The 27891-nt window shown below is 37.1% G+C and overlaps 1 protein-coding gene across 13 annotated transcripts in view; it reads left to right on the top strand.

The window, feature by feature from the left end:
* Window positions 1-23000, top strand: part of map2k5 (mitogen-activated protein kinase kinase 5) — a 101769-nt gene extending 78769 nt beyond the window's left edge. For 8 of the 13 annotated variants that reach the window (XR_007184129.1, XR_007184128.1, XR_007184127.1 and 5 more), the window contains 4 exons: window positions 5628-5689; window positions 12467-12512; window positions 21071-21406; window positions 21984-23000. Coding sequence is in view for 5 of the 13 variants with exons in the window: in XM_048184508.1 (XP_048040465.1) it covers window positions 5628-5689; window positions 12467-12512; window positions 21984-22094 (219 nt within the window). In the remaining 8 variants the exon portion in view is untranslated. Of the gene's footprint in view, window positions 1-5627; window positions 5690-12466; window positions 12513-12745; window positions 15388-21070; window positions 21407-21983 lie in introns of those variants that run through there. The other 5 variants (XM_048184508.1, XM_048184505.1, XM_048184504.1 and 2 more) reach the window with 2 other exon arrangements.
* The last annotated feature ends 4891 nt before the right edge of the window (window positions 23001-27891 follow it).

The following is a 27891-nucleotide window of genomic DNA, read 5'->3' as shown; positions in this document are numbered from 1 at the left end:
AAGGACTGTGCTAAACTCACTTCTCTGATATACACACCTTTCTGGTATACCTAACTTTGGCTTGTATGTGGAGTTGTATGCAGTATTTCATCAAGTCAGGCTAGCAGTTTTGAAATATATGTATATGTTATCCTGGAAAACATTGATAATCATTTCATAACTTTTAAAGGCTTTTATTGGCAAAAACATTCAATATATGCAGAGTGTCAATATTTACAGTGTAAATATTCTTCTTCATAACTACAGCAAATCGCTCTGGCATGCTGATTATCAGCTTCTGGGCCAAATCCTGACTGATGGCAATCCATTCTTGCCTTATTAGTGCTCGGAGTTTATCATAATTTGTGGGCTTCTTCTTGTCCACTCGCCTTTTGAGGATTGACCCTAGGTTCTCTGTGGGATTAAGATCCGGGGAGTTGCCTGGCCACGAATCTAAAATTTCAATGTAATGATCTCTGAGCCACTTCATTATCACTCTTTCCTTGTGATGTGGTGCTCTATTGTGCTGGAAAATGTACAAATCATCACCAGATTGCTCCTGGGTCGTTGAGAGGATTGCTCTTGCAGGACGTTTTGAGACTGTTCTTTATTCATGGCTGTGTTTTAAGCCAGAATTGTGTGAGAGCCCACTCCCTTTGATGAACTCGGGATGCTTCGCTGTTGGCATGACACAGGACTCATGATAAATTTTTCTTCTCCAGTCAATCGATTTTCCAGATGTCCCAAACAATCGAAAGGGGGCTTCATCTTTGCACCAGTCTTCTGCTGTCCAATCCTTGTATTTGCTGCAGAATTTCAGTCTGACCTTGATGTTTTTCTTAAAGAGAAGTGGCTTCTTTGCTGCCCTTCTTGACACCAGACCATGTGTGCAGATGCACTCTTACCCACCTACTGCCAATAATGAGCAAGCTCTGCACAAGTGGTGACACGATTTCATAGCTGACACCTTAGAAGGAGACAGTCCTGGTCCATGCTGGACACTCTAGGACGTCCTGAAGTCTTTTTTACTGCAGTTGAGCCTCTCCCCTTAAAAGGTTAGTTCACACAAAAATGAAAATTCTGTCATTAATTACTCCCTCATGTCGTTCCACACCCGTAAGACTTTGTTCATCTTCAGAACACAATTCGAGAGCTCTCTGACCCCTCCATAGACAGTAATATAATTACCACTTTCAAGGCCCAGAAAGGTAGTAAAGACATCTTTAAAATAGTTCATGTGTCTGCAGTGGTTCAACCTTAATTTTATGAAGTGACGCGAATACTTTTTGTGTGCAAAAACAAAACAAAAATAACGACTTTATTCAATCATTTTTCTTCCCTGTCATTCTCCTACGCTGTTTACGTTGTAGACACAGTGCAGCGCTTCCAGGTTCTTCGTCAGAATGCCGGCTCATTATTGGCCAGCTCCTGCATCAGCATCACGCTCATGCGTCGTGCTGCTCACGTGTGCAGCGTCGGCCAATACTGAGCCGACATTCTGACGAAGAACCCAGAAGCGTTGCACTGGGTTTAAAAGGTGAACAATGTAGGAGAATGACAAGAAAGAGAAGAAATTGTTGAATAAAGTCATTTTGTTTTTGCGCACAAAAAGTATTCCAAGTTTTTGGCCAATGAAGCTTTTTGCAATTATTTAAAATGCATCTGATCATTCTGCACAATAATCTAGAATTTGATAAAATACAGTAAAATTGTGAAATATTATTACAATGTAAATTTTTATAGATTTTAAAATTTTATTTATTCTTGTGATGGTAAAGCTGAAGACTTGAGTAATGATGAAATTCAGTGTCACATGATCCTTCTGAAATCATTCTAATATGCTGATCAAGAAACATTTATCAATTTTGAAAACAGTTATAAGAAGAGGTATATGTCATAAGAATTGTTTCTTGAGCAGCAAATCATCATATTCGAAACATTTATCTCACTTTTTTCAGTATCTCATGACATGAACATTGTGTCAAGTTCAAAAGTTGAATGTCTCAACCCCACATTATTTCCTATTGTGTTGTGCTCCGTCTAACTATTTTAAATATGCTGTTGTCTGCTCACTCAGCAGCTCTACGCGTTCACCCTGAGCCACCGTTTGCTTTTTTCTAGTAAAATAATGATGATAAGATAAATAAAAAAAAAAAATCTGATCTGAATGGTTATATCTCAGCAAACCTCATCTGATTAGTTTCTTAAATTACCAGATCTGAGGAAGTAAAAGAGGTCATCTTTTACCACACTCAACACGCAAAAAAATCCCCAAATTTGCATCGGTCTCCTCAGCATTTATTTAAAGCCTGTAGGGCATGGTAACTCCGACATTTAAATGCGCTTTCCACCGCTATGTGAGTAATTAATAAGTAATTGTGTTAATTGTGTGTGTGTGGGGGGAGCCTCTCCCTTCTCCTCTCTGCTTGAGCTACTCACTGACACATGCTAATAACAGAACGCCACAGAGAGATGAAGGAGAGGGAAGCATAAACACACATTAAACATACCGAACGTGTCCTTTCTGCTATAGATTGCTGCACGTAATTAATAATTAAACGGCCGCTCGTGTAATGAGTTGACCCACGTGAACTGTTCATTACTCACCCGGCAGAGGCATCACTCAAACTATTTTCTGCCGTGCCCTTCGCTCCATTTCCCTCAGGCCAGAGAGCGCGCCGCCACGCCGCTGCCGACTGCATTCAGCTGACCAAGGCCTTATTACTCACTGCCACTGATTTACAACCTTCGAAGAGAGACAGTGAGAGGGAGCTTGAGATGGGAGTTGTGGGTGCTCCCCAGGACCTACTTTAAAGAGTAATCTAGTGCACAGACCGAGAAAGAGGCAGAGTGAATGTGATGGACTGAAAGAGCAGGAGAAAAGAGAACATTTAGAAACTGTACCTGAGAGAATTCAAGAAAAAGCCAGAATAAAGAGGATAACCACCTGAGAAGGACATCAAGACCAGTCTATTAGAAAAATGAAAGAATATCCTGTGGTATGAATGTACGATCTGAGACCCATTAAGCGTGAGCTTACCATCAGTAATGATGAAAAGTCACTAAATAGCAATGAAGTGTCAAGTACATGGGCGAAATTCAGGAAGGTCACATGTAGTTGATCTAGTAATCTGACTACTTGTACTTGGAGGGGAATGCTGGTAATGACAGTCTAGTTTGTTTGAAGGGCATTGTATTTGAGCATGTATAGCTGGTTTCCATGGTGACCTCGGTATAAATAATCAGCCGCAAGGTCTCGCAGGGCTCACGGGAAGGGTGAATAAATGGCTAAATGAGGTGAAGCACTCGAGCTGTTTTTGTCCTCTTGTTTACTTTCTCTCGATCAGGTTCAGCTCTTCTCAGTGTTTTGCCAATTTATAGTGCACTTCTTTATAGGAGACGCTCTATTTCAGATCTGCACGGCAGCCCGTCTTTAATTGTCCCTCTATGCTTGCGTATTGAAACAACCCTGATGCTTCTAATAAGATTCGGGCTTAAATTCACCTCTGTAATTACTGATCTAATTTTGCCTGATAATTGCTGCTGGGCAATTACATGTATATTTACTGCTGGTATTGTGGAGGAAGACTGGCTGTGGTCTGGCTCTGTTTGTAGTGTTGGATAATGGCAGCAAGCTGCATAATATAATAGTGCTTTCATCATCATCCTCATCATGCAGCCGCCACATCAAAGACTCCCAAATGAAGGTGTTTGTGCGTCCTCAAGTGTATGTGCATCTGTTTGTGTACGTGTACGTGTGTGAGGCCCTGTGCATCTCTCACTGTATTTATATGTGCCTGGTTATGAGTGTTGCTCTGAATCTGTGTTTCTGGTCCAGGCATGGGACATGTATGTGTACTTTGGCCTCCAGGCTGTGAGTCTTGGCTGTGTAATGATGTATAGCTGTGCTTGTTCACCTCTGGCTATGTTCATTTGAATAGGTGTGTGTTTCACTCTCTAGATCACAGATAATGACAAATAAAATGACTAGGGAGATGTTTGCGCCTAAAAGGAAACATTTGGGAGCCAAATTACTTCTTCTTTTTTTTTAGTTGACGAATTAAAGATTTTCTCAATAAACATGGTATTTAAAAGCACTTTAGTTAAATTCCTATTTGAACAGTCTGCTGAATGGATGTTTTAGTACGTGGACCCACGACAATTAAATAAACGGTTATGTAATACTGTTTTTCTTGTTGCATTTAGAATAAATTGGTTCCAGTTTTATGCTGTCACTCAAGTGATCATGACTGTATTTATGCTGTTTGCTGGAAAAAAAAAAAAGTTAATTATATTCTAGCATTGAGTAATGGTTCTCGATTCATTTTGAATTGGACAACTGGCTCTGAATGAATCAGTGACTGAGTCTGATTCACACCATCAAGTCCTGAATGAGTTTGAGACTGTTTTGTGAATCAGTCATTAAAAAGAACCAGTTCATAAGAGTTGAATCGGACATCACGGCTGTTAATGCACACAAAGTTTTCCTGACTGTCGCCAATGATATAAAGGTTTTTGTTTTTTGTTGCACGTTTGAGAGTTTTAGTCACAGTGTGGAGCCCTGCAAACACAAATCCCCTCAAAAACAGCAGATCAGATTATTCCTTTCCATTATCCATTATTGTTTTGTAAATGGTAGATTGCATGTATGTGCAGGAAAGGTTTCATATAATTCCTACTGGCTGTTAAATCAGTTTCTTCTTCTCATTGTCCCTCACCATTTTTTATTTTTTATTTTTTTATTTTTTTTTTAAGAAAACACGTTCCCTTCCAATACATCAGTCCTTCCCAAACACCTTGAATCTCAATTCTGTCTTCAACACCAAAGCTTAAGGTTTAGCTTATATATATATATATATATATATATATATATATATATATATATATATATATATATAACCTTAAGCTTTGGTGTTGAAGACAGAATGTTTATCATTCTTTCCTAAAGGCCGTATTAATTCATATTATTTTTATGGTTGGAATACAAATAATCTATCTGAAACAGGCCACATTTGTCTTTCTTCTCTAGTTTAGGTAAAAAAAAAAAAAAAAGGCTCAGTTTCTTGATAAAGATTATATTACAAAGAATGTCTCAGTTTGATTTCCGTGGTGTCTGAATACATGCACTGATGCAAGTGTCCTATTCACATGACCCACATGAGAAAGAGATCTGGAATTTGACTTTATTTCACTTTTTCCATTTGGTTTCATTGTGTCTGTCCTTTACAAGTGGCTGATTTAATTTTGATACCATGTTAACTATCTGGAGGTTGAGGTCGTAACTAAATGTTCTTATCAACTGTATGCTTTCTGCTTTAGGAGCCCATGAATGGCTCTCTCTCTCTAAGCTTTTTGTCTGTTTGTGTGTGTTTGTCCCATTTGTTCTGTGCATCAGAAATCTTCTACTGTCCAACAAAAGAGGGGTTCAGGTGCTTCTAAAATTGAATGTACACGGCTGCTTTTGACTGTCCACTCTCATTATGGATTGCAACCTTTCTGCAACCTAGTCAAGGCCACACAAAACCTACAAGTTATAAATCATAGATTTTTTTTTTGTGAAGTATAAACATGTTATCGATATTTTAATTATATTTTGTGGATGTTTTTGTAAATAATGATTTTGACCATGTGTATATGCTTATTTTTAGGATCCTCCTGTGCTTCCAGTTGGCCAGTTCAGTGAGAAATTTGTCCACTTCATTACACAATGGTGAGTATTTCGAACTGAACACCTGGGGTCCGTTCTTCATACGTGGATTACTTAGATGGCAGGATTTCATCGTTGTTAATTTGACATGATCCAGGATTGTTCGGTTCTTCAAAGCTCATCCCAGAGTTCCTGTCATAGCAACAGGTCCGTAAGCTCAAACCTGCTTGGGAGCAGGCTATTTTTTTAAGTGGAGGTGATTCTGTCCCAGCCATTGCTACTTTCTTACGAAGAACGGACCCCTGTTTCTTCTCTTGTGCCTCTCATAAATAAATAAATCCTTATGTTGTGATGAATTTGCATTTATAAATGATAATAAAAACTAATGAAAACATTTTATTCAATAAAAAATGAATTCAGAACATTAAAAATTACTAGAGCTAATCAATATGTAATAGTCCAGTGAGATTTTTGTATGCACAAGGAGTTTGACAACAGCTGGTAACCACAGGCAGGTTTCTTCAAGCTTCTTGGAGATGTTGCCACAGTTCTTCTGGATTTAGTCTGTCACAGTTTTTTCTGTTTCTTCATGTAATCTCAGATGGACTCGATGATGGTGAGATCAGATCTCCGTGTGGATCATACCGGTTGTTGTCAGACTCCTTATGCATACTAAAATCTCACTGGATTATTACAATTAATGGCAAATGTAAACTGATATTTCCTACTGACACACTACAGCAAAAGATATAACTAACTGACTTAAAACCATTTTTTTTTCAGTGAAAATACTAACATGTCTAAGACTTTTGCACAGTACTGTATATATCAAATAACATATATATCATATCAAATATTATATTTTATATATAATATATATGTTATTTGATATATACAGTACTGTGCAAAAGTCTTATGCACGTTAGCATTTTCACCAAAAAGATGGTTTTAAGTCAGTTATTTATATCTTTTTCTGCAGTGTGTCAGTAGGAGATATCAGTTAAAATCATACAGACTTAACTAATCCCAACACACAATAGCCTTTCCTGGGTCTACACACCAGACTGTACAGCAGTTAGAGTAGCTATACACAACAGTAAATATTTATACAACATCTGTCCCTGGTCTGCTGACCTTGCTTTCTCAAACACATCCACACTCAAATTTGCCCACCACAGATCATGCCCCAAGAAACCAGAATTCCCCACCAACCTCTTTCATGGTTCCTCTGGCACTCTGGGCCTGTGGGCATGGTGGGTGAAGCCAGATGTTTTGGGATTTGTTTAGCAGCTGATGTTTACCTGCAACATACTTTATTTACACAAACCGGTCACCTGGCTTACTAGTGCCACCCCTGCATGGCACTGCTCTTCCAACATCCTTTTCTATTATTAGCTTGCTCTGTGTGTGTGTGTCATTCATCATGGTCCAAATGGGCCCCTCTGTAGGCTGCTCTGTCCCTATAATCCCTCCCATTTCTTATCTGGGTCAGCTTGACTAATTTACTTGCACATAGGTGTGATCTGTGCCAAGGAGAATTGATAATTACTTACCTCTCCCTTTATCACTTTGAGATTCCGTTATATGAACTTCAACAGTGCAATGATAAAGAGGATGAGAAGATAAAGATGGTGTAGAAAATATATTGGATGCAAGATCTAGGAGCTTTTGTAGAAGGCATTTACTGAGATGAAATGTGATTTATGTCTGTATTTATTGAGTTCATAATATTAAGAAAACACACTGTAAACTGTTAGAAATCTAAACGTCCTCCTCAGTCTAAAAAGATTATGTATTGACACTAAATTACAAAATTGTTTGTTCTCTCATTCTTGGATTTCTGCAATCAGAAAGCCAAATGCATAAACGCAAGTTGTTTTGCTTGTTAATCTCGCTTAGAGCTGCACTATAAATTGTTAAAAGATTGAGATCTCAATTTAAACAGCCATGCAATCATATTCCTAAATGACAACGATATGGCTCTGTCTATTAAACCTTTTGACAAGTAGCCTATGATCACAGCAGAACATTCAAATCTGTGTTTTGTGCTGCCGCTGAGCCAGAGAAAGCAGTTGTCATGAATAGGTATGAAACAGCTTCACAAACAGTCTTTTCAACCACATGGTATCTTTATTTATGTGTTAAAAAGTTTATAGTTCGGATGTAAACACTGATTATTATTATATATAGTGGCTTCTCCTTTTCCTAGTGATATTTAGCACCAGTTTATCAGGAAGTGACAATTTTGTTTTCTTCGACTCACTGGATGGAAATGCTGCTTCATTCGCAAATGTTTTATGCGATATTCCAATTTTGCGCATAAGTTAAATTCACAACTCTGAATGGACACATAGCTATTGAATCATTTATTCAAGAGATTCGTTCAAAAACACTGTTTCATCCAGTAATGAAACAAGTGAAGTCTTTATGAGTGAGTCATTGAATCATTCATTTAAAAAAATACACTGCTGCAATTAACGTTTTTTTTTTTTCAGAACCTAATAAAGTACGTTATTTTTAGTTGTCCATTCAGAATCGTGGTAGAATCGTGATTTCTATTTTAAACCAAAAAATTGCGATTCTCAATTTATCAAGAATCATGCAGCTCTAACGCTCATTCAGTGTTTAGAAACTTGGCCTGCACAGTCACAACGATGTGATATAGAGAAAGGATATACAATTATAGTCTCAAAGAGCGATGATGAGAGTATTTAAATGAGAGTAGTTTCATCACAGAGTCAAGAACTGGAAGGTGCTTGAATGCTGTCAGTTGGAAAACACAAACTTAGATGGCATTCCGGCTGAATTTTAAAGAGCATCTGATGTTCTGACAACTACATCGGTGTGACTTACTGTACGCTTTTGCTTGTCACATATCACAGTTGAATATATATCACCTGCATGTGGCCGGGGTACTGAAATGAGTCTGTAATACAGTCCAGTGTTATTTTAGTATCATTTATATAATATTATAGTCTGATTTCACATTCATTTGAAAGTTTTAGTGATTTTATTGTTTTGTTATTTTTATTAGTTTTTCTTATGTCTATATAGTATTCTTTGTAAATTCTTTATTAGTTTTAGTTTATTTAGGTTTAGTTATTTTAGTACTTCAACAAGTTGTTACCTTGGCAAGCTGAAGTAAATCAAGTTTAAGTTTTTTTATATATATTTGATTTCAGTTCTGATATTTTATCTCTTCTTCTTTTTTTTTAAGATCTAGTTTTATTTTATGATGATAACCCTTATACAGACTATGGTGATAATGTAAAATGGATTGTGAAATAGCAGAATGAAGAGAGTGAAAGTTTTCTTTGCAGGATCATGGATAGTGTGGTAGACTTGCCATGTTATACAGCAGGTATGGTTCTAGGATTTGATTTTGAGTGGGGCTTAGCCCTCAGTGACAATGTGTAGCAAAAGACCATTGCCTTAAGCCCCCAATATACTTGAAGCAAAATTGAAGAACAAACGTATGTGACATCATTTCGAACAAAATCAAGCCAAAATGAAGTTCTCTTTGTAAACTGGCACCACTACAGTATATTACTATATAGTAAGTCAAAAGTACCCTACCAGTACTTAAATTGGTAAATTATATGGTAAATTAAGTCAATAAATTACATAATGATACCAGTCTTTCTGCAGTACAGTTCAAATCGGTGCACATTGAGGCTACTGTTTGACTAACAGAAAATTGTCATCATATCATTGTTATTAATAAGTATAACTTTTAACTAGATAAAAAACAAAAATATGGACTCAGAGCTCATCAGCACTAAGGATTTTTTCTTCTGGCCTGGTCAGATCACAGCAAAAACTAATACTAGTCTAACTAATATAAAGTTCAAACTTTAAAAACAATAATAAAATAACAAATTAAAAGCAATAGCACAAATAACACAAGAGAAAAAAGATACAAATTAAATAAACAGTACTTTACAGTGTTCGTGAGAACTGAATTACTGTATGAAGTAAATATATACAAATACAGAAGTTATTTAGTTGAAAGCAGTGAGTGATTCTCTTTTTCTTTTGTTGTTTGATTAACATTATTAACATAGGAAACAGAAGATATATAAGGCTGCTTTCACTTTAAGACCTAATGCACAGATCCCTTGTGTTGACACGCATCCGATATTTTCTTAACTGTTTTCGTTCACTCAAGACATAACTGATTGTGTTTACATGGATACTCGTCAAGATGGGTATTTTGACATAATTTTGTGTGTACTGACTGAGAGGCAACTTTCTGTGCACATGCACAGAAATGATCTATCACAGCGTGCGAGTACCGAATGAAGTTACTTTCATAGCATCTTGTGCTTGAATGGCTTGAAATCACTTGAATGTTTAAACTGATAAGACTTAAAAACACCTGAAAATTATAAACTTTCTTGAAGCAGTACTGGCTTGATTTCTCAGATAGGTGACCATTTCTCAAAATGGTCTAGAACTACCCCTGGTATACAGTGATGACTGTCACGGCCGGCTCAGAGCCGCGACAAATGAGGGAGGCAACGAGAACAAAAGTGAATAAAAATTATTTATTAACAAAAATTAAGTTTACAGCTCATAATAATTAACATGGAAAGCACTGCTAAGGAAAAGTAAATAAAGACTAAGTAAGTAACACAAAATAATGAACACATTCCAACTTAACAAACAGGCCTGCAAAAACATAAAGCCCCAAACTAAACTTATACATAAAGCAAACAAATCATCACAACAAAGCAACCCCAAACTAACAGAAAACCAAAGGGTAACGGAAGGGGGGCCAAATCAGAGAACCAAAAACTCTTAGATCCTACTCTGCAGGTGTTTCACATGATGATACCCCCTAAGTCCCGCCCCACAGCCAGCTAAAGCAGAACGGGCCCAGAGGACCGTCACATGACAATGCATAATTTTATATTAGGTAAAAGAGGGAAACTATATGACTGAACAGTTCCTAAAGTGTAATAGCATAACAAAGGCCTCAATCTATATTCGCCTAATGATATGTTTGCGATATATGTATATTAAATTAACTCAAAAAGCCAATGTTCTTTCCCAATGCATCAAAATTACGCAAGCAAGGCAGGAACAACTGTGTGGGGTCAGAGGGGCAGTCTGATTTCAAATTCATATTTGTTGTTGTAGGCTATTGCACAATAAAAAATTTCCTCTGAAAATCTAGACAAATTGTAAGCATTAAGTTTGCTGTTTCTTACTAAGTGTGGAATCTGCTGCTGTTGTAAAGTTCTTTTAATTTCTTTCAGATCAAGTGACTAAAGTTAATTTTTCTCAAGGTCCCTTATACTTTCATTCCGACCTTAACAGGTGCAGTGGCACATTTCAACATTTGTCTTAAAAGATTGGTTTTGAAGACAATGTACAGTGCAGATTCAATTATATTGAACACATTTCAATTGCATAGAGTCATCTTCTATATAGAAATCTTAAAAGCACAGCAGCAAAAAAATCACCTTTCTCATCCATTTAAATAGGCAGAGAGGAGGTGAATGAAAAGTCAGAAAAACAAAATAGTTTTCTGCATAAAAAAAAAAAAACTGTAACAAAAAAGTAAATGATAAAATACATTTTGTCACCTTGGAATTATAAGGTTCTAGCAAGGTTATAGCAAAAATGATATGGGGAACATGTCTCTTTCATAGAACGGGTCAAATGCAGATAGAACCTTCTAATTCTAAAAAATCACTTCTTGCAAAACATTATTTGATGCAATATTTTTCAAGAGAAGCAAACAGTTTACTTATAATTTGTTTTAAAACATAAAATTAGTGTTGTAAGACTGAAAGTAGCTTCTGTAATACATCTGACCATGACTTTATTCCACAGAAAGTGGGACAGGTAAAATAGCTTTCTCTCTAGACATCAGTATGGCTGAAATAACATGCTAACGTTTATTGTTGTATTTTGGGACCCCATCAATTAAATTGTTGACTGTTTGACCTTTAAGGCTTAATATTGTAAAATTTGAGACATTTTAAAAAGCTGCAAGAAAACAGACAATGCTTCAGCAAAGGTGTTTCATAGATAAATTTCTATATATAAAATATATTTCACATTGAAAATATTTAAATTATTTCAACTATGCAACAAATCAGCTTTAACCTCGCGCAAGAGCAGATCCATTTCTTCACTAGAGAAGCATTCAGTTTGTCCGATTGCAAATTCCGCCATGTAGATAGCAAATCCGCCATGGCGCGAGCACAACTGGCTTTTAAAGGGAATGGGAGATGAGACTGATTGGTTTATTGCACGTTACGCCCAAAACAGACCCATTACTCATTAAGAGAGTAGGGACAACTCTTTTAGACCATGTGCCGACCATTTTTCCCATCCTTAAACTAGCAAAAGTGGATTCGGACACGCCCAAAGTGCACTTGCATCGTGCGCTTTACTCCATGTGCTTAGATCTTTAAAATAGGGCCCTAAAATTCAATGGGGGGGATATGATATCATTCCTTTAAAACTCTATATTAAGGACTTAAAGACTGCCTTGATACTCAGTGGCATGTTTTCAATATATTGACAGATAAATTGGCTAGTTGAAAACATTATTAGTGTGAATCTTTTGCATACCACCATGTAAAATACATAACAAATATCTCTGAAGCTTTAACTCGTAAACGCTTGCCATTATGGTATTGAGTAAAATGAGTCCTCAAGCGGTGCTGGTAAGTCAAGGTTTGTCCTCTTCAAACACATCTCTGTTTATTTTCAAGGAGTTCTGACATGCTTCTTCTTTTGCTTTCATCCTTTCATCCAACGGTGGAGGATTAATTGCTACATGTATCACATTTATAATTACCTCTTCTGCTTTTGTTCCCACAGTATGAGGAAGCAACCCAAAGAGAGACCAGCTCCAACCAACCTTATGGTGAGTTTCTTTTCCTCGCTTTTACACTCCCCCCCCAAAAAAAGTCCAAATCAACCTTCAAGAGGTTTAGAACATGAAACATGAAATGCCAATTATTCGATTGACAGAGTAAGTGAATGGGTGTATTTGATTGTAGGAAGGCTTTTGTTAGGACTCTGTGTAAGGGTTTGTGTAAAGCCTTGACCTTTTTTTCTTCTGGTTTTTGCTTGAAAACTTCATCTATCCTGTTTTAGATACTCCACTAATCTGCACCATGCATGCAAGTTCTCTGACCGTCAGGCTATTGATGTGAATTTTGTAAGGGTTGTGTATCCTTTGACACCTCTGCTGTGGATTCAATCGAGGAAGGACAAAAAAAGCAGCCGAGTGCATTTGTTCTGCATTATTGGGAGGATGCCGTGTGTATGTTTGTGAAGGGCGCATGAGTATTCAGATAAAAAGCTCTTGGATAAAAAGTTGCATGAGCATTATGAAATTAAACCCTTCTAAATGTTTCCATTTTAACATCTTTTAAAAAAACATGTATACATTTTAACGTTCTTGGAAATATAAACACTTCTTTGAGGATAAGGAGGAGAAAAATTTACAGGAACTTTTACCAATGTGAAGTTTGAGATTGTCAGTCAGAGGTTAATTAAAGCCTATAAAAAGCTTTTAACGGTCAGTGGGATTTCTAATGCATTTCTTAGCTCTCTAAATTAGAGATGAAAGAATTCACATAGTCAAAATCAAACAGAATCCCCCTTTTGAACACAAGGGAGGGTGTAGGGTTTTTTTTTGTTTGGAAAATTTTATATATTTATATAATCAAAATATTTGACTATAATCAACATATATGATTTATAAACATTTGCAAATTATACATTTTGATGTTTAATTTTGTGGAAATTGTCAGGTTGTATAAAGTAAAGTTATTTATTTATTTATTGCACATTGTGTCCTCATCCAAAAAGGAAACTTATAAATATTGTCTCATTTCTAAGACTCAGGCTTAAATGAAATACTTGATTTATCCACTGGAATTTTGAGTCTCATCCCAGGCTAAATCTTTGTCTGGAAAATCAGCCCACAGGCCTCTAGTGCTTATTAACTCAAAAACTCTGTTTCAAAAATGCTGTGTCCCATCTCCCTTCTGTCTTTGTGCCACTTGGAACAACTTAAACTCTCCCATAGGCTGGACTGATGTAATCTGAGGTTGTGTGTCGGCTCACACTATCACAGAAGTTAGCACTCAGAGCCTTTAAAAGCTGTCAGCACAGCAGCTGGATTTTGTCAGCACCACGGACAGCGCAGTCCATAGAGATCTATGGACACACTTTCAGCTGCATGCTGAATGTGTGTGATACCTGTGCTTCAGTGTTTGCTCACTCATCGTCTAGTGATAGACAGACAGGCTCCACTTTCAATGATGCCTAGCATTTAACTCATCTTTCTGAGAATAGGTAAGAAATTTGTGGGATGTTCTTGTATCTTCTTCATCCTCTAATATCGGATGTCTGTATACTAGCGCTGTTAATAAAACATGCTGTTTCTTTTGAATTTTTTTAATGAAATGGATACTTTTTATTCAGCAAGTGACATTTAAAAATTTACAAAAGATCTAAGAAAAAAATCAAATATTTTTCAAAGAAATGTTCTTTTGAACTTTCTATTCATCAAAAAATCCTGAATCATGTTTCTATTTATATGTCTATAACTTGTAAAGCTTTTAGTTTTAGTTAGATGCAGTGCAGTGATTGACATCTTTCTCCCTCATTGTCAGTCAGCCTTTTAGCACCTTTTGTCCCCTCCTGGCCTTTGCCACCCCACCCCCAACCCCCTTTCCCTGCGGGCTGTCCAGGGGGCTCAGCTGCAGCAGATATGAGCCTCAGCCAGGGACAAAAAGCTGTAAGAGTCCTACCAACTCGCAGAATCTGCCACAGCGCTCCTATATCCACCCCCACGTTTCCTGATTACGTGGGCTGATGAGCTAAGGAGCGATTGCTTGTGTTCATGTGTTTTAAGACTCATGGGAGTGGCTCTTAAAAAGACACAGTCTCGATGAATGCCAGCGGCCTGTGCCGTGGGGATTCAGATGAGAACAGGCTTTGAAAGCCCTCTGACACCGCTCTGATGACTTGTTTACACATTAGCACGCTGAGGAGCTTCTTGAACTCCCCAGAGGGTAATCCTACCTTTTAGCTCTCTGATACCGTGTCTGTCTGTCATCCCTCCTTCCCACCCACCCCCTTGAGAATGGAGGGTCTTCAAAGCTGCTGGACTCTCTTTGCCACAAAGACTTGATCAAATGTTAGAGCTCAGAGAATCTGAATAAATCAATCAATTTCAGTTTAGCTCAGACAGTTTTTAAAGTCTGACAAAAGTCACCGTATATGGGTTTTGTCTTTATATTAGGGATGGGAAGACTAAAGAATTTAATGGAATTACTAATTCCTCTTAATAATTATGGTTGTACATTTAATTTAATACAGTTTAATTAATAATTCATGGAATTAATCCATTCCATTAATGATTATTTTAATACTTTAAAAGGATTAAATGTATGGAAAGAAAATAATCCAGTTGCATTATCCATCCATCCATCCGTCCTAATTTAGAGAGCTAAAAGCCGGGACACACCAACCCGACGACAAAGAATTAGCGTCAACGAAAGCCGACGGTGTTGTCACCTTAAAAAAAAATATGTGCTTGAACACACCGAAAGAACTTCAGCCGACTCTCAACTAGCATGTGCATTGTGCGTCTCTGTATAAAGGAGATAACTGTCTATTTAAAGGTGCCCTAGAATTAAAAATTGAATTTACCTTGGCATAGTTGAATAACAAGAGTTCAGTACATGGAAATGACATACAGTGAGTCTCAAACTCCATTGTTTCCTCCTTCTTATGTAAATCTCATTTGTTTAAAAGACCTCCGAAGAACAGGCGAATCTCAACATAACACTGACTGTTACATAACAGTCGGGATCATTAATATGTACGCCCCCAATATTTGCATATGCCAGCCATTCAAGACATTACACAAGCCAGTATTAACGTCTGGATCTGTGCACAGCAGAATCATCAGACTAGGTAAGCAAGCAAGGACAACAGCGAAAAATGGTAGATGGAGCAATAATAACTGACATGATCCATGATTACATATTAGTTTTAGTGATATTTGTAAATTGTCTTTCTAAATGTTTCATTAGCATGTTGCTAATGTACTGTTAAATGTGGTTAAAGTTACCATTGTTTATTACTTTATTCATGGAGACAAGAGTCGCTATTTTCATTTTTAAACACTTGCAGTCTGTATAATGCATAAACACAACTTCATTCTTTATAAATCTCTCCAACAGTGTGTAATGTTAGCTTTAGCCACAGAGCATAGCCTCAAACTCATTCAGAATCAAATGTAAACATCCAAATAAATACCATACTTACACGATTAGACATGTTGCATGACGAACACTTTGTAAAGATCCATTTTGAGGGTTATATTAGCTGTGTGAACTTTATGCTGTTTAAGGCAAGCGCGAGCTCCATGGGCGGGGAGCGTGAGCATTTAAAGGGGCCGCAGCATGAATCGGTGCATAGTTAATGATGCCCCAAAATAGGCAGTTAAAAAAATTAATTTAAAAAAATCTATGGGGTATTTTGAGCTGAAACTTCACAGACACATTCAGGGGACACCTTAGACTTATATTACATCTTGTAAAAAAAAGTTTGATGGCACCTTTAAGCAGATTTATATTTCTGTATTCGTCATTCAAAAACTGTGCCGTCATGACTTATTTGCTTGCTTTCATAACTTTTGCTTATATTCTCTTGAACTGACTTGTTTGCTATACTGAACAGCCAATCGGAGTTCTCTCTCTCTCCGACGGCCCGACGCTGATTCAACATGTCGAAACGCCCGAAAAAAAACTGATGAGGACCAACTTCAGCCGAAGGTGCGGAACACACTGAGAAAACCGATGCACAAAAACTACCCGACAGCTGACCGTAGGCTTGGTGTGTTCCGTGCTTTACAGATGCATCAGAAATCCCACTTACCAGAATTTTTTTTATCATTAAAAGCTTGTTATAGCTTTTAATTAACCTCTGACTGACAATCACAACAAACTTCACATTGGTAAAAGTTCCTGTAGATTGTTCTCCTTATGATCCCTTGTATATAACCTGACAGAAGAAGCCTCAGGGAAATGCTTATTCACTTAGTTCTGAATAAGAACAGGTTCTTGGCTTCCGAGCCCTAAGCAATATTGTGTATTCAGTTTTCTGTTTGAAACACAGACCTCTTTTAGAGATCTGTTGGAGAAATCTTTGGGGTGTTTTTAAGGTGTTTGTGTTTCATAGGTGTTGGTAGCCAACCCTCCCATCTCACTCACAGTTGTAATGTTAGCTTAACTATAAGTGATGTAGACCTATCCTGCAGCTTTTTAATCCAGATAGATGGTCTGTCCCATGGTGACTGCTGAATTAAAAGATCAGCATTTATGAAATCTTAACATTGTCATATACATCGTCCTGTATCCAGTGGGAGCAGGTCGTTAGTATGCAAATCTGAAAAGACCTAGTTATTACTCCGACTTCTTCACCTTCCTTACTCTGTGTCTCTCTCTCGTGTTTTCTCTCGGCTTCAAAATCGGCCTTACACACACACACACACACACGCACACACACACAGTGACACGCATTACGCTGAGCTGTCGCTGTTCACCAACACATTCTAATGAGGTGATGACCAACCACTTGTTATAATTGCTTTGGACTCCTTTTAATTTTCAAGCTTATTAATCATATGTAGAGTTATTTAAAATTGCATAAATTAATCTTAGATTAAAAAGCCTTTAACAGACTCAAAACAATTAAAGAGAGAGGTGAGATTTCCCCTGGGTTTGGCAGTTTTACTTTAATAGAGAATTCAGGTGATTATCACACTTTGATATGGGGCTGTGATTAATGTAGCCACACTTTTAAATGAGATTTTCCCATTTATTTATTTTTTTGTTCACGTGTTGGAGAGGTAAAGCAGGAAGACGATAATGACCTAACTAACAGAGTATTTATACTGCCTCTCCACTCTGAAAGTGTGCTAAGCTAGCAGCAGGTGGGTTAATTAATGGAGGTCCTGTTTCTGGCATGCTCTAGCACACACACATACACAGAACAGAGGGACACACAGGTGGTGCGCTTTGTGTGTTTGTGATCCGTCTCAGCTCATCCAAACAAACGGGTGACCATCTAAGCTCTGATTTATTTCAGGTCATCAGACACACACCCAAATGTATGGGTTTGCATTAGTTAGCAGATCTGCATATCCTATCAACTTGCGCTCTGCTAGATACATGCCTGTGCTCGACATTTATTGCTAATGTGCTCTGATTGTTTCTTTAGCTTTGGGCACTTTTATGTCTGAGGGGTTGGTTTTATTAAAGATTTTTGGATTTTGTTATATGAAGATTACATTTAAAGGGTTAGTTCACCCAAAAATGAAAATGATCCGATGATTTTACTCACCCTCAAGCCATCCTGGGCTTCTTTCAGTCAAACACAATCGGAGTTATATTAAAAACATATTCTGGCTCTTCCAAGCTTTATAATGGGAGTGAATAGTAACCGAGATTTTGAAGCCCAAAAAAGCACATCCATCCATCCATCATAAAAATAATCCATACGGCTCCAGGAGGTTAATAAAGGCCTTCTGAAGCGAAGCAATGAATTTTTGTAAGACAAATATCCATATTTTTAACTTTATATACTAGAATCACTGGCTTCCATATGCGAGACGATTCCAGTGAAAGAGTGCACTTTGACCTGACACATGACGGATTGATGAACGTGGAAGCGCAAAGGATAGAGCAATTAGAAGGTCATGAATTAGAAGTCTAAAATGAGAATTTTTAAAGAGAAATGTCAGAGTAGCTTGAGTTTGTTGCCCAGCACTATTTATTTGAACCATGAGAGGCGTCTACTCTCACCTAAACTTAAAGGTGCCGAAGAACATGTTTTTAAAAGATGTAATATAAGTCTAAGGTGTCCCCTGAATGTGTCTGTGAAGTTTCAGCTCAAAATACCCCATAGTTTTTTTTTTTTTTTTTTTTTTTTTTTAACTGCCTATTTTGGGGCATCATTATAAATGCGCCGATTCAGGGTGTGCGGCCCCTTTAATTCTCGTGCTCCACGCCCCAAGAGCTCGCGCTTGCCTTAAACAACATAAAAAAACTTCACACAGCTAATATAACCCTCAAAATTGATCTTTACAAAGTGTTCGTCATGCAACATGTCTAATCGCGTAAGTATAGTATTTATTTGGATGTTTACATTTGATTCTGAATGAGTTTGATAGTGCTCCGTGGCTAAAGCTAACATTACACACTGTTGGAGAGATTTATAAAGAATGAAGTTGTGTTTATGAATTATACAGACTGCAAGTGTTTAAAAATGAAAATAGCGACGGCTCTCTTGTCTCTGTGAATACAGTAAGAAACGATGGTAACTTTAACCACATTTAACAGTACATTAGCAACATGCTAACGAAACATTTAGAAAGACAATTTACAAATATCACTAAAAATATCATGTTATCATGGATCATGTCAGTTATTGTTGCTCCATCTGACATTTTTCGCTATTGTTCTTGCTTGCTTACCTAGTCTGATGATTCAGCTGTGCACATCCAGACGTTAATACTGGCTGCCCTTGTGTAATGCTTTGAACATGGGCTGGCATATGCAAATATTGGGGGCGTACATATTAATGATCCCGACTGTTATGTAACAGTCGGTGTTATGTTGAGATTCGCCTGTTCTTCTGAGGTCTTTTAAACAAATGAGATTTATATAAGGAGGAGGAAACAATGGACTTTGAGACTTACTGTATGTAATTTCCAAGTACTGAACTCTTGTTATTTAACTATGCCAAGATAAATTCAATTTTTGAATCTAGGCCACCTTTAAGCTATGCCTACATCGTACGTCATATGCTGGAACTCGACTCTCTCATAAACACGCGGACAGACATTACTGGTAGCTAGTGATTATAGTCTATGAAGTTATAAATATGGATATTTTTCTTACAAAAATGTATCGCTTCACTTTGCTTCAGAAGGCCTCTATTAACCCCCTGGAGCCGTATGGATTACTTTTATGATGGATGTGCTTTTTTGGGCTTCAAAATATCGGTTACTATTCACTCCCATTATAAAGCTCAGAAGAGACACAATAATTTTTTTAATATAACTCTGATGTTTGACTGAAAGTATATATACACCTATGATGGCTTGAGGGTGACTAAATTATGGGATCATTTTTGGGTGAACTAACCCTTAAAGGTGCTAAAGAGGATGTTTTGTTTTATACATTTTTGCAATATTACTTGAAACTGTCTTTACTAACTGATAAAAGACTATTTATTAGGTGCACTGATAGTAATAATATTAATATACATCATCTGTGCACGAGGTAGGGCCTTAAAAACCTCAGCCAATCGTTTACGCGATCATCGCGTAAACGATTGGCCCTCTGGCTTGTCAATCACTGCCATGACGTTCCTTGTGAGAGACGAGCGCGGCTGCGCGCTCCAGTAACTTTCCACACTCTACAGGCGCTGCATGCAATGTTTTTGTCAGGAGACAGGAGTAACAACTGCAGATTATGAGTTACCTGCGGTGAGTCCGACATAATGAATCCACAAGCACAACACAGCGAATGCCGGTGGTAAACACTCGTGTTCCAATACTCGTGCACGAGTTTTGGGAGGCGTTCTCTTGAAATGAGCTGTGAAGGAGGGGGGTTGTTCTTACGCATGCGCTCATTTCAAAAACTCACTAACAGTCTTTGGATTCTCAGTCTCGATTCTCAGTCGACAAAAAAAAACCTATCACCTTTAATGCCTTAATTTATTTTTGCTACTTTTCAAATGTCTTTTATGTACACATTTTTATATTTAAAATAGTGAGAATCTAAATAAATGAAGTCATTTTAATATTTATTGTGTGAAAAAGGTTTATATCAATTAAACAAAATATGACTACCACACAGTTGAAGCATCATTTCCAAAATACAGTCATTTTGCCTCTGATCAAGTTTTTTGAGAAGTTAGTATACTTGGATATCAAATATATGAGACGTGTGAGGGGGAAAAAGAAAAATCAAGTTAAATATCACTTGTGAGTTGCATTTTTATTCATATGTCATCCCTGTTAAACTGTAATTGTCAAATTATGCAAAACTTATTAAAGTTTGTGTATTTAGGGCACATATAAATGAAAATAGCCTTACAGCAAGAGTTAGTCATTTTATTTAAAATATTACTTCCATCACAGAGTGTTACTAAACCAATATTAGAGGATGGAACCATATTACCTGTGGTGGAAATGTTTGTTACTTTCAGGGGGAAAGAAAGGACAGAATTTCTGCTGTGTTACATGTATTGGACATTATTAGTTGGCAAATTTTAAGTAGTAAAAGCATAAAAGGTGTTTAAAGAGACTGTATTTCTAAGTTGAAAAGTGCCCAAAGTTGAAGAATTATTACATGAATTCTCTCCATTCTCCCTGGCCTCTTCTGTCAGGTCGTAAAGCAGGCTATCGCTGGGGTCAGACCCTCACCCGAGCAAAGGCAGAGCTGCATGTCACTGCAGCAGGTCTGGATGTGGAGCTGGCACCGAGCGTTCAGCTGCCCAGGCTGTGTGATTGATGAGATGGGTGGCTGGTAGAGCCGCCCCTCAGGACTGCCCTTTCCAGCACTCCAGCACTGAGAGTGATTAACCTCACTGTGGCACAGGCAGAGCTCACCATTAAGAGGACAGAACGATTGATGGTATAGCGTTGTCCTCGTTGACAGAGAAAGAAGGAAATAATGAGAGAAGATGATGGCTTGGTAAAAGGCTATGAGAAGATCATCAAAGGTGTTGAGTCTGCATCAACTGAACATAAGATTAAGAAACAGCTGTTGCTTGTTTACCGATGAGAAGTTTTCCTTGGATGTGTGTCTGATTTTTTTTTTTTTTTCAGCTTCAGTTCAATTTAGCTTTTTTCCATCTTGGGGTTCTTTGTATGTCTCCTCATTGGGGCTTCCTAATGATTTTGCGTTTCGATCACTGTCATTCTATTGTAAGTTGAACTATTTAATACAAAGTCAGTACTTAAGAGGCTTTGTGGCAGAAAAAAATTAGAGCTGATGTGCTCATTTACGCTGCTCAATCTGTCACTGTTCATCTCTGTTGAACATGGAGAGGAAAATCATTAGGAATCACCTTGACATGCACATGATTGACACCCTTCTCATTTTTATGATACATTCTAGTGAGATTTGTCATGTTTTAGAATGATTTGCTTGCTGTATAAATAGCAGCCCATAATTGAGCAAGTGTACATAATTGTTGCTCACCCTCTATTACTAATTTGTATTGCTGTTATGTATCAGTGAAGAATCACATTGGAAATTAAAAATCATTTATTTATCTTCCTTATTCTGTTTTTCAGGATCACCCCTTTATTGTGCAATATAATGACGGCAACACTGAGGTCGTGTCCATGTGGGTATGCCGCAGCCTAGAGGACCGCAAAGCCCAGCAGGCCCAGAGACTCATGTGAACAACATTGGCACAGGATGGAATTATGGGAGATGGTGTCCACATTTCCTCACTTTATATTTCTGAATGTAGAAAAGCAGCAGCTGAACTTGCAGCACTTCTTCCCATGCTAGAGTTTAATGGTGCACGGTGAGACAACTGCTACAAGTCTAATGCAGATTATGCTAGCATCCTGCACCCAAGCATTTTAACCTTGTGTTTTGGTTTGCATTGATGCAAATGTTTAACTTTGTTCTTCTGCAGTGGGTTTCCTTTCACTTTTTGTGCAGATTCCAAAGTAAATGTTTTCACAGAAGATCTTTGCGGGGGGCTGTTGCTCGCTCGACTCGATTTAAGTAAAAAATAGTGTCTCTGTCTGTACTTAAAGCCACAATCTGGTTTTGCCAAAACATTGTGGGCACGTCATAAATCATCTCGAGTTCAGTGAAACGTTACAGTTTTCAAATATATGGGGTTGTGTCAAGCATTGCTCCCTGCTGCAGTGCAAGTCATGCTGCTGTTGTTTTAAAAGCCACTTTTTGTTGGGTTTCACAGATGGCCTGCCACTTGTGGCAATAGCCCAATGAAGTTAGAGAAATGTGATGCCTTGTTACGGTGGAAGGCAGTGGATGGCAGCTTGTGCAGATAAGCTTTTAGATGGTCCAACAGTAGCCGACTGTAATGCTGCATTAGAGGCCTACAAGTTTCGTTCTTGGCCTCATTCTGTATAATCCCAGTTGTGAACTTTATTCAAGTGGTTCATGGGAATCAATTGCTTTGATTCATGACTTAATTCAGACTCATTTTGAAGTTTGTTTTATACACTTTTAACTCTATTTACGCTACTGTTTAAAATGTTTGGGTCAGTAAGATATTTTCTTAAAGAAATTAATACTTTTATTCAACAAGGACGCATTAAAGGGTTAGTTCACCCAAAAATGAAAATTCTGTCATTTATTACTCACCCTCATGTCGTTTCACACCTGTAAGACCTTCGTTCATCTTCAGAACACAAATTAAGATATTTTTGATAAAATCCGATGAGGCCTTCACTGACAGCAAGTTAATTAACACTTTCAAATACCCAGAAAGCGACGAGAATACTTTTTGCGCACCAAAAAAACTAAATAACGACTTTATTCAACAATATCTAGTAGGGATGCACTGATACTAGTATCGGTATCGGGCCCGATACCAAGCTCATGTACTTGTACTCGTACTCTTAAAAATACCCCCAATCCCAAAGACCGATACCACACGTGACGCAACTGACAGAATTGTCCGTGCACAGAGACACCGGCGGCGGCAGCAGAAACAATGTCAGCCTCAGGGGTGTGGAAATACTTAAAAATGAATGATGACAACCCACACATTGCGAACTGCATGTGAAGGCGGATAGACGGAATCGCGCTGAATGACACAGACCAGAAGTGCTCTCTCTCTTTCTTGTGTGCGATCCCAGTTCTCTCAGACACCGTGCTATCGGTTCTCCTTGCGCCTGAATGGTCAAATGCACACATGCTGTAGTTGTCAAAATGTTCATCGTGTGGAGTATCTCTAGTAAATACAGTCGGTTATGGCTTAAGTGGACGTAAACAGGTGGGTGAAAACAGGATATGTGTCAGAGTATATTACATTCATGGATTCGGTCTTAAAGGGCAGTAGCCTAATTAAATATTTGTCTGTCATTAATGTTAATAAAACAACAAAAGATATTTAAATAAATGTATATATAATATATATCATGAAATTAAATTTCTCATATCATGGTCATATTGCCCACTTGTTCTGTATTCCACCATGAGAAATCTGGTCACCCTAGGTTACATTAGTTCTTCACAGTGTTATGTTATGAACATTTGCTCTGTAATATTTATTAGTTTTTGAAAGGCAGGTTAAAAAAGACATTATGTTTGTTTTTGTTTTTTATTTTGTTTTTATTATGACTTTTATTGGACGCTGTGAAATTTGTACTTTAAGTTTCTGACAAGCACATAAAAATTATTACTTTTTTCATTGGAGTAATAATAAAGTAGCTGTCCTACATTCATTAGTCTCACTGTGTTGTGCTTGGAAAACTGCCACATCAAACAAGGGGGAAAAAAAAGAAATGTATATAGGCATTGGTATCAGCGAGTACCAGGAAAAAAAATATCGGTACTCGTACTCGGTCCTTAAAAAATGCTATCGGTGCATCCCTAATATCTAGTGATGAGCGATTTCAAAACACTGCCTCATGAAGCTTCAAAGCTTTACGAATCTTTTGTTTCAAATCATTGGTTCGGAGCATGAATCAAACTGCCAAAGTCATGTGAACCATTGATATTTCGAAACACTTGACATAACGAAGCCTTTGTTTACTGAAATCACGTGACTTTGGCAGTTTGATACATGCTCCGAACCAATGATTTGAAACAAAAGATTTGAAAAGCTCCGAAGCTTCATGAAGCAGTGTTTTGATATTCGCCCATCACTAGATATTGTTGAATAAGGCCGTTATTTTATTTTTTTAGAGCACAAAAAGTATTTTCGTCGCTTCATAACATTAAGGTTGAACCACTGTAGTCACATGAACTGTTTTAAATATGTCTTTAGTAGCTTTCTGGGCATTGAAAGTGTAAATTAACTTGGTGTCAATGCAGGCCTCACTGAGCCATCGGATTTTATCAAAAATATCTTAATTTGTGTTCTGAAGATGAACAAAGGTCTTACAGGTGTGGAATGACATGAGAGTGATTAATAAATGACAGAATTTTTGGGTGAACTAACCCTTTAAATGGGTCAAAAGTCATCATAAAGACAAAATTAAAAAATATTTAAATTTCAAATGCTGTTCTTTTGAACTTTTATCAAAGATTCCTGCAAAAAGTATTATGGTTTCCTCCAAAATATTAAGCTGCACAACTGTTGTCAACATTGATAATATTAATGCGTTTCTTGAGGACCAAACCGGCATATTAAAGTGATTTCTATTTTTTTAAATAGAAAACGGCTATTCTAAATTGCAATCATATTTCACAATATTACTGTTTTTACTGCATTTTTGATCAAATAAATGTAGCTTTGGTGAGCAAAAGAGACTTCTCTCAAAAGCATTTTAAAAAATCTTACTGACCCTAAACTTTTGAATGGTGTCCTACATTTCAAAGTTATACAGCAAATCAGATTGAGCCATTTGGAAAAGAAAACTTATGAAATTAGCGTCAGATAGAAACCTGTGAATTCTCTTAGATCATATTAGCCCAGTCTTTAGACAGTCTCAACAGATTCCTCCATACAAATGAGCACAGCAGAATTCACTGAACTGTTACAAGAATGGCAATAGTGACTCATGAAGTCCCATAGCACCACTTTAAGCCAGAATTCTCTTTTCTCCTCTACTTCATAAAATATTGACCAAACTCCCAATACAACTGTATGCATCTGAATTAACCGACTTCACTTGTCTGAGGATTTTATCAAAGTCAATCAGCAACCTTCTTACATTAGACACTCCAAGCCAAAACATCTGCCTTCTTTTCTGATATTTTAGTAGCCATTTTAATGTCTCATCAGTATTACTGTAAAATTTCAAATATATCTTTTTTATGTAGATATTGTGGTTCATCAGTGCCTGTGTCTGTTGAGAAAATATTCAGAATTATTACTCAATACGACTCAACACAGTGGAAGATAGTTTTTCTATATAATGACGAATGTGTTTCTGAAAATGTAGTTGTCACATACCAAAGCCAAATACATTATATTGTTGATTTTTTTTTTTTTTTTTTTTTTTTTTTTTACTGTACTATAAGTTATATTATTTGTTGCTCCTTTTTTTCTCATGTAGAACTGTCTCAGATTAGTTTCTCAGATTATAAAGACATTTGGCCAAAACATAATCTATGAGAAACAAAAACAAATGTGACTACCTAATGCAGTCGAGGTGAGGTTTGCACATAAAGGTGAGTTTTCTAAATAAATCCTTTCAGATCTCATGGTTTCGTTTATCTGCTTTTTATAACATTTCAGGATAATCTGAACTGTATGATTTGTGAAGAAAACGTAGTGCTGGTGCTTTAGCACACCTCTCAAAATCGTGCAGCACGAGGGGTTTTCTCTGAATAAAACTCAGCTATGCAAGACTGTATAGATTTGACCAGGCAATGTTTTCGTCAATGTATTTACATTTGGTTATCTGCATTCTGAAAGACTATACTTAATTATTTATCTTATAAATAACTTAAAACATAGTATTAAAAACCTACTTCCATCTTCAAAGACTCTATTCATTTAAACACACTCCTCTGGATTAGGTTTAGGTTTATCCCTCAGATGATTAGCATTACATAGTTTACACTTTGTGTGTTTGAAAGGATGGTATTTGATTACACATAATTCATTAGCGGTCATGGGATGCAGTTTTGGTCCAGTGTTTTCCGAGTGTTGGGGTCCGTACAGGATGACTACAATGAGGAGGACAGGAATCTGATACGGAGGTCGGAGTCACTCTCCTCTTCACATGAGTGCATATTGAACCGGATCAGTGTTAGTGTTCACTTACACAGTCCAACCTTAATGTTTACAATAACACCGCGCGTCGGATGTAACATTATGGTGATCAATACAAAAAGCATAATGAATATCCAGATGGAATGGTGTTGGAGAGCATATATATATATATATATATATATATATACAGTTGTGGTCAGAATTATTAGCCCCCTTCATAAACATGATCAAAGATGACTCTAAAAATAATTCTGCATTGTTTATCCTTTTGATCTTTAATTCATAAAATTAGAAAAAATCTAACCTTTCATTGAAGGAAAAGAATTGAAAGTGGGGGGAAAATAACATTAAGAAATAAATGTTTTTCTCCAAAACACATTGCCCACAATTATTAGCACCCCTAGAATTTTTTATGAGTAAAATATCTCTGAAGTATATTCCCATTCATATTTACATTTTTTTAGCTCACCGGGGTGATCATGAACATGAACATGAAATTGTCCAGCCATGACTTCCTGTTCCACAGGAATATAAACATGAGGAAACACAAAGGCCAAATTCCCTTAATCATTCATCACAATGAGAAAAAACAAAGAATATAGTTCTGATGTGCAGCAAAAGATTGCTGAGCTTCACAAAATAGAAAGTGGCTGTAAGAAAATACCTAAAACATTGAAAATCCCCATTTCCATTATCAGGGCAATAATTAAGAAATTCAAATTTACTAAAGATGTTACAAATCTGACTGGAAGAGGATGTGTGTCTAAATCATCCTAATGTGAAGTGAGGAGAAGAGTTTAAGTGGACAAAGACTCTCCAAGGATCACAGCTGGAGAATTGCAGAGATTAGTTGAGTCTTGAATCTCAGAAAGCCTAAAAATTTTTTTTATCAAAATCACCTACATCCCCACAAGTTGTTCGGGAGGGTTTCAAGAAAAATCCTCTGCTCTCATCCAGAAACAATCTCCAGCATATTCAGTTGTCAGACAAGACTGGAACTTCAAACGGGACCGGCTTCTATGGTCAGGTGAAACTAAAAAAAGAGCTTTTTGGCAGCAAACCCACCAGATGGGTTTGGTGCACACATGGATAAAAAGTACCCCATGCCCACAGTTAAATATACTGCTGGATCTTTAATGTTGTGGGCCTATTTTTGTGCTGGAGGTCCTGGACAACTTGTTCAGATATATTGTATCATGGATTCTATCAAATACCAACAGATAAAAAATCAAAAGCTGACCACTTCTGCTAGAAATCTTATAATGGGCTGTGGTTGAATCATCCGTCTGGACAATGATCCAAAACAAACATCAAATCCAACACAAAAA

This window comes from Megalobrama amblycephala, linkage group LG3 (assembly GCF_018812025.1).
Source record: "Megalobrama amblycephala isolate DHTTF-2021 linkage group LG3, ASM1881202v1, whole genome shotgun sequence".
NCBI lineage: Eukaryota > Metazoa > Chordata > Actinopteri > Cypriniformes > Xenocyprididae > Megalobrama > Megalobrama amblycephala.
The sequence above is the reverse complement of the archived record's forward strand: the minus strand, read 5'-3'. Positions and strand labels throughout refer to the sequence as shown.